This window comes from Astatotilapia calliptera, chromosome 7 (genome assembly GCF_964374335.1).
Source record: "Astatotilapia calliptera chromosome 7, fAstCal68.1, whole genome shotgun sequence".
Taxonomy (NCBI): domain Eukaryota; kingdom Metazoa; phylum Chordata; class Actinopteri; order Cichliformes; family Cichlidae; genus Astatotilapia; species Astatotilapia calliptera.
In genome coordinates, this window is record NC_137428.1 from 29,967,695 (window position 1) to 29,980,180 (window position 12,486).

At 39.4% G+C, this 12,486-nt stretch overlaps 2 protein-coding genes across 6 annotated transcripts in view; one reads left to right on the plus strand and one right to left on the minus strand.

The window, feature by feature from the left end:
- lrp13b (low-density lipoprotein receptor related-protein 13 b) overlaps positions 1 to 1,134 on the plus strand; it is a 36,161-nt gene extending 35,027 nt beyond the window's left edge. For all 5 annotated transcript variants that reach the window (XM_080304390.1, XM_080304391.1, XM_080304389.1 and 2 more), the window contains one exon: positions 858 to 1,134. The gene's annotated coding sequence lies outside the window, so the exon portion shown is untranslated. The remainder of the gene's footprint in view (positions 1 to 857) is intronic.
- A 5,554-nt stretch (positions 1,135 to 6,688) lies between these two features.
- LOC113027338 (claudin-23-like) lies at positions 6,689 to 8,392 on the minus strand. The gene has a single exon (XM_026176956.2). It carries the CDS (start codon positions 8,267 to 8,269, stop codon positions 7,436 to 7,438), a length of 834 nt encoding a protein of 277 aa, XP_026032741.2. The 5' UTR covers positions 8,270 to 8,392; the 3' UTR covers positions 6,689 to 7,435.
- Positions 8,393 to 12,486: the final 4,094 nt, after the last annotated feature.

Genomic DNA, 12,486 nt, shown 5'->3' on the forward strand with positions numbered 1-12,486 from the left:
GGGGGGGGGGGGGGGCGATTGGACCCGAACCCGGGCCGCCATCCTCCAGCCATGCGACACATGGTCTCCTGCTCACCCACCAAGCCAAACCGGCCCCCTCTAATAAGCACTTTCTTGATGGATTTTATATGTTCAATTACTACTTTCAGGTCATATTGGATGCAATATTTGGTCATTCTAATAGTCAAAGGGATTATGTAATGTTTGTTCAATGGCAAATGATGTAAATTGCTAGCCAATAGTCTAGTTTTAGTCATCTGGTTTCAAAACGCAAAGACGGTGACTGCAAAAAAGATAAAGACATTATAGCAGGGCTTCACTAACCAAGTGGTGAACTCATGGTGGCTAGCCCATCTTTTATACTGTTATATTATATCTGTAGGATATATCCTCTTATGTACAGTCTACATGGGATATGAGTGTGTGTGCACAGTAAAAATGGACTGTAATATTACCTCAGAGTGACTATACAACCAAGAAGGTTGTTGTTTTTAGCCATTGTTGAGTTAAATAAAAGATTAAGGTCCTCCTGCTGAAACATGAGCAGGAGGAGGAGTTAAAATAACAGAAATGAAAAGCAGTATTTTGCTTAATTTAGATTTTCAAACAATTGAAACAATTTTTTTTTTCATCACATTAGTGCCTTTCCATCACAGCAGAGCTGTGTATGTAATGTTTTGTTTTTTGTTTTCTTGGGTTTTTTTTTTTTAAATTTTATTTAATTTTTTACTTGGTTATGGTTATTCTCACTTTTTCCCCTAGTGTCTTTGCTAAACGAATTAAGTCACTAACTTCGTATCCATGATGAGGAAAATTCACAACAAAATGAACTTTTTTTTTTCTTTTTTCTTCAACAGGAAACTACTGGAACAAAAAGCCTAAAACAGTGCTGCTTAACGTGGATAACTGTCGAACAGAACGTTTGACCTACTTTGATGATCAAATTGTGGCTACTATAAGAATTATTCTGCAGCATCCTGGAGACTCTAGCACCAACTTCACAAACTGAGTGCCAAGGCATATGGGAGAGTCGCTTCCTATATAGTATTTTTCCATTTATATAAATGTATCCATCTCCAGCTGCGTCGTATCGCAAGCCTCATGCTTATTAAACTTGTGCCTCATCTCGGAAAACAACAAGACTGGATAATTCTGTTGACCTAATTTTAAACTTGGAGTGAAAATGTCTGTATTCTAATCAGCAGCAGCTTCCTTGATCACATTTCTTGGATGCTAAGGCATGCTTCTGCAATTAGTTTAAACTCTGACACTTGTTAGTAAATGTTAATCCTCTGTGAGGGAGCTGCAGTTTAGTTTAAGTAAAGCAAGTGGTTGTTATTTTTCTAGTGACGGCTTCTAACAGAGATAACACTTAAGATAACTCTAGATTGTTTAACGGGCTAAGTCAGAAGCTGATTTGATGCCATACAGTTTTTATAAAAATTTATGTAGAAAATATGCACTTTTTTTCCACTCGCGTGGGTTTATTTCATTTCATTCAGTACATACTTTTGTACCGTGTGCAGTTGCTGCCTGTTTTGTATTGTTCCCCTGGAATTTCTTTCTTCTAAGCGTGTGTGCGCGCCTTTTAACACTTCAGGTTTTTCGGGAAGTATTTCTACCTATTTCTAAGTGCCCTGTCTTTGATGCTGTTGTAACAAAAATGCACCAGTACATCACTGGCCTGCTTTTACTCTCATATACGGCTATGCTTATGAAAATAATGCATGTAAATCTGTGCAGACACAATCCTGCAGAGCTGTCAACAACATGTGCATATTGTACAGATGATAGAGTGGTCAGAGCAGATTTCAATCTTGGCATGTTTAAAACTTGACAGTACATGTGCTTTTAAATGAGTTCGTGTGCTCTTTGAATTTCAGCCTACAAACTGATTACCACTCAGTACACTTCCGGTCCTTGCAGGGCGTCACAGTGTTTTATCACTCAGGGTAGGCTGTCTTTGAGCCCCTGTTACAGTAAACCTCTTTTTCTGGCATCCAGTGACATGATAATATCAGGTTCGGTGTTTACTAAACTCAGACATGATGGCTGTGAACATTCAATCCTCACAGGCTGAGAACCTAACCAGTTTTGCCATATAATAAGATGTGTAACAACAAAAAAGTGGAAGCATCTCAACACTTGCTGTCCTAATAAGGGACAGACTTTGCATGCTTGTTTGCAGAAGGAGGAGCTACTTGTATCATGGCAATTAGAAGTACATCCCACAAGTATAACTACTCAAGATTACACAAATTCCTCATGAGTCGGCTTTTGGCTGTATGGTCAGCCACTGTATGCAGGAAATGAGGATATTGTTTATTAGACTCATCAGACTGATTTGAACCTAAATGCTGGGAGCAGTAACACAAGACGGTACTATTACTGTATCCATCACTTGGTGGTGTTAATAAGCTGTCAGGGTAGTTCAACATCTAGCTCATAGAAGAGGAGCAAGCGTAACACTTTTAAATGTTGCAAATGCAACGTTTCACCAAACATGAGCAAACACAGCCTGTTTCTGTGCAGTTTGTCACACTATGCCTGCAAGCCAAACATACAGCTGCTGTACTTCAGTGAAAGATAGAAATGAGAGATGGCTTCACTGAGAGAGAGAGGATATAAGAAAGCCAGGACAAACAAGGAAGGAGTAAGGACAGTTCAGCTTATAACATCCCAATTCTTTTTAGAGTTATTTGATCAGATATTGGATCTATGAACAGGAACTTTTATTCAACTGTTATTTAAAGGTTGTATAAAAATACTGGGACATTTAGTGCAGGCCACACTGAGTTTAAAGGGCTTTGGTAAAGTTTAAATCGCTATATGGGTCTAGTGCAGTGAGGTTTTCATGAGTTAATGTTAGGCTACATGAAGGGTGCTTCACATCAAATGAAATTTAAGCTGATTGATCAAATTCTACCTTTTAACCAGCTTTATACTGTCTATCGGTGGGAAATCAGGCATGTAACATGTGCTTGCATCCTTTGTTTTTGTTTTTTTGTTTTTTGTATTCATGCAAGCACAGCATATGTGCTTGCATGAATTTTCCTGTTTAATTGTGGAGGGGCAAGCTCACCCATCTGTACCTGACAGAGCAATTTTTAAAAAAATTTCCTTTGTTGTTCTCTGCGTGTGCTCTATATCACGGATGCTCAAGCTGTGGGAATTATTTAAAAGTAGCATTTCAGTTAGAATAAACTTCAGTCCCTCCTGTTAACGTTATTTTGTCATTATATTAGTTCAAAAGGTTAAGTTAACATGGGGGGGGGCTCGTTTTTACTTCTGTGCTTTGAGTACATTTCAGAGACTGTGCTTTTTCAACTTTTAAGTAAAGCAGTTAAATCGCCACTTCCACTTTTGCCAGAGTACTTTTCAACACAAGTATTTCAACTCAAGTAATGTGAGTGTGTACTTTTGCCATCTCTGCTGCACTTTGAAAATTTGTCTCCAAAAGTTCTGTTTATCAGGATGTAGCGTTTTGTGGGAGAAAATTTGTCTTTTTACAGGGAAGTTCCTGAATTTTACATTTAATTCAAATGGATTTAATAAAAAAAATAAAAAGTGGAGGAAAGACATTGAAGTTTGACTTATGATTGTTTGACTGTCACACCCGAAAATTCTGAAGTACTTTGTATTTTGTGTTGTACTGGTACCTTTGTCTAATAAAAAGACTTTTGACAGAAAGACTGTCACACCCATCTTCCAAGCGCATCTGCGAGTCCTTACTGGCCCATAGTCTCCACCCACAGATGTCTCAGGACACTTTTTAGTCCAAAAAAGAATACTACACTGACCCTCTAGACTCTCTTAAAATATATATTCTTATTATAACATTAAAAAAAAATAAGCCTGGTTGTCAGAATATAAGCAAAATTGGAAATCTATAAAGAAACATTGTGCTCTGTGTATGCTGAGATCTAAAGGTTTGAAACTGGGATTTTAAAATGTTTCAGGGGATTGAAAAATATAACAATTTCTATACGATGGGTCAGATTTCTCTGTATTCAAGAGGATAAAAAAGATTTAAGTTACCACAGTGTCAGTGGATTGTTTTTTAAATAGAGAAATACAAAAACAGCTTTCTTAGTTATTAACTAACAAGGCTTCAAACAGTAAATTTAATCTCAAATATGTCTTAATATTAATATTAAACACTTAATATTAAAAAAAATAAAGTGCTTGCCCACCATACTTTGGCTTGTGGCCTTCCTTTTGTTTTTTTTATACTGTATGTTACTGGAGCTTTCATTTCTGCAGATCTTATTCTCTTCTCTGTGCACCTCTGTACAAGTATAGGAACAAGTTGAAGTTTGCCTCAAACCTCTACTCTCGTTTTCAGAAAGGAACATCATCTGGTAATGGTCAAGGAGATGAGCATCTTTAAATATTTTTATGAAGACGGTGCGTGCGTCTTTGTCACGAAATATACTCGATGAGAATGAGAAGCCACAATAGTGCCCTCCAGGAGCCAGAGGCAGAGAGAGAAAGGCCATAGGAGACCCACGTCATCTGCAGCCCCCCAACCAGTGAAGACCCAATGCCACACTTCTTAGTGGCAACTGTGTTCCGAACCAAGCCAAAACAGGTGGTGGTGGTAGGCCCCAAATTTAGCCCTCATGGGCCACAGCCAAAGAACCAGAGGAAACAAGGTGCCTACCTTTCCAGAGGACAGCCATGCTGCCAGAAGCCAATAGCAAGGCTCCAGGTGGCCAAGAACCACCTGACACCCAGCAGAGCACTGGGCCTGGGGCTTGCTGACCCTCTGAAGTGTGTGTGGATGTCCCCACAGAGTGTAGGGAATAGGGTTGTACACGATAATAACATTTCAGATTAAACATTATCTAACAAATCCGGAACATTTTTACTTTTGAACTCTGACCTTTGGTCCCGCTGCATGTAAAAATAATTGTTGTAAGCGTCACTGCAACACAATTATCTGACCATTAAGTCCATTAGATGCTGTTACATTACGAAGAGGGGGTTTTCTTAGATAAAAGTCACGTGACATCAATAGCAAAAGTGGAGAGGTCAAGGATGAATGGATCAAGATAAGAGGGGAGAAACTTCATTGACAATTACTGCTGTCCAGGCAGCATAACGCAAAACTGCTTTCGTGTAAAGTGGAAGGTTCCTTTATAACCTAGTGTTGGACAAATACATTGTCCAACACTGGGTTTTGTACTAACCCTGACACACAAAGCATATGTTTTTCAATTTTGGAGTATTTATTTCAATTAAATTGGATGTTATTTATAATGCTCCAAAACACAGGAGCAGTTGTCTCAAGTTTCTTTATACTGTAATATAAAGACTGTACAGTACTAGAAACAAGCTCACCAGATTACTTGAGTTAATTTTTTTAATTTTTTTTAAACTTTTTACTTTTACTTGAGTAATAAGTAAGAGTAATAAATGTTACTCTTACTTATTTACGATGGATACTTGACCAAACCAAACACATGATTTCCTGTGATCAAGCACTAGTTAAAAAAAAGTTAACTGAGAAAATTGCTTTTTTCCCCTTTTTCCCCTCATTTCAAATGCTAATACAGTTGAAATTAAAGAGATAATGTTGTTGGATGATATGCAAAAACTCAACCTCTCAGACTGACCAGACTATGTCACATGATATAGCTTGTATGATAGTTAAATGCATCATATTATAATCACAACATGTGATGTGGCTTGTCTTGACCATCCTCAACATTTAACCTAAAAATAATTTTTAAAAAAAAATAATTAAAATGGGGAAATGATGTAAGGACAAATGTAGAAATAATAGCACTTACACCAATCTTGTTTAGTAAGTTGTTCAAGGCATTCTAATCCATAGCAGTGTGAAGAAACACAGTCCCTCCCCAAATCTGTGCTATATTTTTGCCATTTTTCAGGTGGAACTGAAGAACTGTGACATTACTAAGTTTTCATCCATGCATCCATTCATTTTCTTAACCATTTTCCACTTCAGAGTTGCAGGAACTGTATCCCAGCTGGCAGCCATGACAGAGACACAGCCAACTATTCACATCTATAAACAATTTAGAACCATTCAATTTATTTTCTGTCTTTATTCTTCAGTTTAACCGCTGAGAGTTGATCTGTTCTTCGGGGCAGTGTCAGCACACAAAGAACTGTAATAAAAACATTCTTATTCATCATCTATGTCCGTTCCATTGTTGTAACATGCAACAGGTCCTGCAGGAAAAACCATGCCATTTTGCAAGCCTGTTTATTCACAAAAGACTTAATGGAGACTATAGAAAGACAAACGTTCATTACATTTTCACCTCGTTTCAAATGCTAAGGCATCTGAAACAAAAGAGATAATGTAGTTGGACAAGATAAACAAAGAAACCAACCTCTCAGACCGGTCAGACTGCATTGTCTGAATACTGGTGAGGTTAAGACAGCAAACAGGGTGAGAGAAAAAATATATATCATTGTGCAATGTACCACATTTTATACATTTGACTAAGTATGGCAAAGCAATGGATCACATAACGTGCCTGCTGATCAAAGAACATATTGCCAAAGTTATGACTCTTCTATAGTCCTGTTATAAATCAGCATCAATGTTCATTCTGTTATGGAGTTTTCTTTGTTGAAATTGTTGCTTTACTACTTTCGTTACATTCCATCATAATGTCAGAAAAGTTTGTAAAGAATTGACAGTCACATCTTGTTAGGAAATGGAGAGCAAATTTAATTACCAGCATATGTATCACAGATCAATGAGTACAGCAGTAATCATTTCAGGGTTCAAGATGAAGGGACTTAAAGTTCATCACTATAGAGCATTTACATGAAAGAGAAAAAAGGCTGGAATATTTAATGTAGCCACACAGCTACACAGAAAATAAAATGCCCAAGCGCCCTTCAGGATGAGGGATATTTACAGCGTAGAATCATATTTAGAATTTACACAGATTATCATCAAGAAATATATTTTTTTTTCTCCATGAATCAATTTTAATGTTATTTACTTTTCTTTTTTAATACTCTAGAGCCCTCCATTCCAGGCTGGCTCCTTCCATTTTTACATTATCCATTATACACTGGACTATATACACTGGACACCACTTGACTATAATCTATTACAATGATAATTTAACTACAATCAGGGGGTCTGGTCCACCCACAGTCACATTAATAAGCAGCCATGACCATGTCACACATACATTAACCAAACTTTTATGTTCCATTTCCTTCAACTTTTAACGATAAAACACTGCAACAGAGAATCTAAAGTAGGTTATTGGATCTCTTACCACTGAAAAATTCCTTTATGGCCCTAAAATATCTCTAGTAGTGTGTTCTGACGTTCTTGTGCTATTGCAGTAATCTGCTAAAAGATTTTTCATCTTAGTCCAGTTTTCAAAGTTTTCTTTTGCTGTGTTGATGGTCAGTTGTGGAGGGTACTGTTGGCTTCTCAGAGGTCCGCATCAAAGGGTCTGCTGTTGACGGTGTTCACTGAGCGGGCAGGGGGGCTCTTGGCCCGTGGGAAGGACACATCGTCCTCCATTGAGTCCCTGGAGTACGGGACGCTACTGTTGCTGGCAGCGCTCCTGGCCCGACTGAGATTCGGCACTTCAACGCGCCTGGTCGGGGTCTTCGGTTCTCTGCGACGCATGACCTCTTCAACCCGGACCTCTCCTCGGTTCTTCCCTCCGCAGCAGCGGCAGATCCCGATGAACATAACGAAACCGCCCAAGACTTCAAATATCCCGCCGATGTAGCCCAGAATGATGCAGTAGCCGACTCGCGGAGTTATCAATGCTGTATTGACATTGGGCGTTGTGATGTTTGGGGGGCTGTGCGTGTACCAAGAGATCGGTATGATGGTCAAGACGCCTGAGCAAAAGATCAGCAGTCCACCCAGACCGGCAACTACCCAGTTAGGCCTGTCTTTCCAACAGCGGACCCCCGGGATGGCAACAGCCAACCCGATTAGAGTCACGATGAGAGAGGCCACCATCATACCCTGTGCGGGCTGTATGATCTTGTTACTGAAGTACTGGGTGTCCGCTTGGCCGCACCGAGCACCGGAGCTTATTGTGGATGCAATACAAATATCCCAGATTCCTTGTTCAATGAAGTTATCGGAAGGAAGATTGCTAATACCGTTCAGAGTCCTCCAGTTTGGGGCCACGGTCGCGACCAAGTCCAGCACCCAGCCGCAGGGAGCCATGACCATCCCGAAGATCAGGATGCCCGGAGTGCGCAAAGAGAGCCGCATCCACTCCTGCGTTGATTCCCTCGGCATGATCGCGGTTGTTGTGGTGGTTGCTGCTGCTGCTGCTGATGTGCCTCTTCTTACTCCTAAACACGTTGCAGTGACTAATTTCTACTGGGGCGATCAGCTTTGACGGCGTCGTCCTAAAAAACAAGTCTGACTGAAACTCAGCAGTGGGCGGGCCTTCATCTTCCCTTGCCCGTCTTGCCTGCCTCTGTCCCCAAATAGGACAGGTGTGGCGCTGTGTGCGTATGGGCGGGGTGCGCCTACATCTTCACCTGTAACTGCAAAAAGCAGAGTGCGCGAGCGGTGGGGGACGGGGGTAGTTTCGATTAGGCTTTTTGTCGTGCCAAAGTGTGATAAGTGATAAAGGATAAGAAAGATAGAGGTTTTTCTTTTCAGAGTAGCTGTTTGAAGCGTGGTGCAAACGTGTCTTCCGCTTTTAGGAGGTATTTAAAGCTTCTAATAGTGAAAGCTACCCAGACTTAAAAACTTAGGCAAGATATGATTTTTCGGATCTCCGGTTGCATTAACCTCCTAGGACCTGGCGTCGACATATGTGAACATCATATTTTGGGTTATTTAGACTATAATACTCAATTTTGCTCTACAAGGGCCTGATATCCACTTACGAGGACATTATACAGCTTCTGTTCTATCAAAATTTTAAATGAATATGTGGCTCTCATTTTTCTTAGAAACAGAAATCAGGTAAAAAAAAAAAAAATTAAAAAAGGATCTGGTAATTCTTTGTTTTTACATTCATCGGGTCCCAATATGCTCAAATATCAAAGAGAAATTAAAAATGCATGCTGTGGAAGAGTTTTAGGAGGTTAAATAACTAAAACGTTTTATTTATTTATTTTAACTCTTGTTTCATCAGAAAAAAGGGTTCTTGGGATTTTTTAAAAAGTGTTCTGATTAAGAAAGCGAGTAGTGTATTTAGTAGAGTTGCGTACCAGGACCCAGGGCTGGACTTGGACGAAAAATCGGTCCGGGCATTTTGACTAGAGGTATTATACAAAAAACCATAAAGCCTTTGAATAAAAACTAACTCTGTTGTGACAGTGATGTATACTGTCATGTTGTTATATATGTCTCATTCTAATAAACTTAAACCTACACCACCCTCCCTATTCTGGTATTCTAAACAGTGCTTAGCCAAAACCCAAAGTCGAGTTAACCTCCTGAACTATCTACAACATATGGTGGAAACCTGAAATTAAGACAGAGAAGACTAGAGGTGAGACATGATCATTACTGAATATTAAAAATAATAAATGACAGATTTAGTGATATTTTCATAAACTATTTATTTACCACATCAATGAACAGCATGGCAGGGCAAAATATTTTTTGTAACATGGCAACCTTTAAAAAGTGAAAGGAGACAGAAACACAGGTGAGAAAGAATAAAACTTAATTGACTTTTTGATGGCATTTTACACACAGTACTGGTACAGAATCTAGAAAATGTGGGAAAATACTGACATCATATACAGTACTTAGCTACTTCTGAAGAAATTATGATGGAACCCTGAAAAAAAATTACTATGTACAATAATGGATTTCTATGCATTTTACATCAGATGAAAACGTTGGTTGTAAGATTCAGATAATTATTTGTTAAAAGTGAGACATTTTAAATGAGATTAACAAAAGAAAAGCATTTCTTCGTGTCCCCTTTTCCCTGTTAATGCCCTACCTGGCAGTGGCGGTCCTAGCCTGTTTGGCGCCTACATAAAACATATTAAGGATTGTACATCAACATAAAACTGTTAATTTCACCAGAGAAACACACACACACACATGAAGAGAGAGAGAGAGTATGCATTACATGCAAACGGCTACCAAACAGCCATCATAATACGTCATACAATGAGAACAGAACAAATCAACAATTGACGATGACTAATTAATATTAAAATCTGTAACATAATGTATTGTTTGGAGTTTAGTCTGTCACTGTTACTATTTTTACCATTTCTTTTTGGAGCAACTGTAATCCACATTATTTCCTTAGGAATTAATATTAAAGTCTTCTGATTCTGATTGTTTCAGGATGACCTGCCATTATCCAATCACACATCTGCTTACCTGTATCTTTTGCTCGTTTCTCCTCCTCTTCTTTTCTCTTTTTTCTAAACTGAGCACCTGATGGCTTTGAACTTTTCTTGTCCATCTTCCATTGGTTTTCATTTTGCACTCCAGTATGAACACAAGGATCGCCACAACATGACCTAATAGACCTACACCTTAGTTCACAGATTCACTTTGTCTAGGGTTTATTTCTGGGATTTCGCACAACCCAGGATTCAAATCATGAATACATAATGGGCTTGGATTTACATCATTATGAATGAAATGTGCTCTATTTGGAAGCAGCAGGGCCCCCCTCCGCTTTCGACGGGTTGTATGTGAGACTCTAAATCATCAAACTGTAAATTATAAATTTTAAATTGTTATTCATCCCTTTACCCCTGGTCCTAAAGTGTATATTTATTTTCTTACTCTTCTTATATTTATAGTTTGTTTACTTGCACTGCTGTAACTGGAGCCTCGTCGTCTCGTCTCTCTATATACTGGACTGTATGTAGCGGGGATGACAATAAAGTTTACTTTGACTTCAGCAGCGAGCAGGCGCACCGAGGGCTCTCGCGCTCACTTTTCACGTATAGAATTTCAAAAAAGCATCGGTGCAAATTATAAGTCTGTATTATAATGTCTGGTGTTTTCATGTTTGTTGGGTTTTTTTTTTAATTTTATTTTATTTTGCGAGCTCCAGCCAGCCAGAGAATCCCCCGCCGCCCCGCCCTCTCCTCCCTGTGCCACAAGCAGCAGGCGCACCTCGCAAACGGAGGGCGCCCTTACTCCCAGCAAATGGCCGACAGAAAGCCGATCGGTGCCTATGCCATTCCCAATATGCACTGGCTGAAATCGGGGCAGCATGAGTACGAGGGGGCAACCGCCCATGTCGCCCATATCAAAAACCACTACTGCTACCTGGCCCCCTGGCAAAACTTTGCTAGACCCGCCCCTGCACAGTTACCAGCTGTCAGCTACGTAAAAAGTGATCCTGGTGTTATTTGTCTCTCAGAAACAGCTCATAACTTCCCTTCAACTCATTCATGTCACCTAAAAGGTAAACCTGTTTCTCCATCACCTGTTCAGCTCTGATGATTCAGTAAGGACATCTCCTGGTTTCATCTTCATGTTTCCCTCTCACCAGATAGCCAAACCAATATCATGACCAGCAGTTTTACAGCTGTGGCTCCAGCAAACATCAGCTGATACTAGAAATTAACATTAAATAAATTCAACAGCTGATCAGCTTAAACGTGCTGCTGTTGTTTAGCGCGACATTCACTGGTTTCCTCTTTCTGGCGCAAAGTGGGCGATAAACAAGAGAGACGGGACTTGCGTCAGAAACATCGATCAGCTGATCATTGATCAGTTTCATGATTGAAGTAGCAACAGGAGAGGGAGGGGAAGAGAATGAGAGAAGAAGATGCCGCTGACAGCGTAAAGACACAGAATAACTCCAGCTTTGGGTCTTTTTTTTAATTCTAGCTGAAGTAGGGGACAAACTGTGTTCCTTTTCAGCTCAATACAAAACACGTAATATTTTCTCTGAATATGAGACAATTCCATTTTTACAGGACGGTTGGCAACTCTACTAACTAACCTTTTGAATAAAATAAAGTTCACTATTAGTAACATCATAGCACCCACCCAGCTGTATAGACACTAGCTAGTATGCAGTTATTGTAACTGACTGTAAAAAGTCAGTCAATTTATTTGACCTTTGACCCAGATAGACTGCAGGGGATAACTTCTCACCTGAAGTTCAGTTCACCGAATACCAGCGGCCGCCTAGGATCTCTCCTCCTCCGGCTCACCTTTCCCTCATCCACCTGCTGGCCTCCACAACTTGCTGATTGTGCAGCAGATTCCAGGAGGAAGAAGTTGCTAATTTCATTGCTATTTTATCCCAATTTACTGCAAAGCTTTAGGGCAGACAGAAACAAAATAAAAGGAAGAATAAAAGGAGTGCATTTTCAACAGTATGTTTCAGTTTTTCTGCAGGACAAAGAAATTCTGCTGTGGGATTACATTTTAAGAAATGGAAGTGCAAAACTACAGATAAAGTTCTTGTTGCCCTAACAGTCCTGTAATAATAAAACTAAGTTTTTGCTTATTTTACATTTTATTTATTTAGTATTTTTCTGTGAACTATCACAAATTAT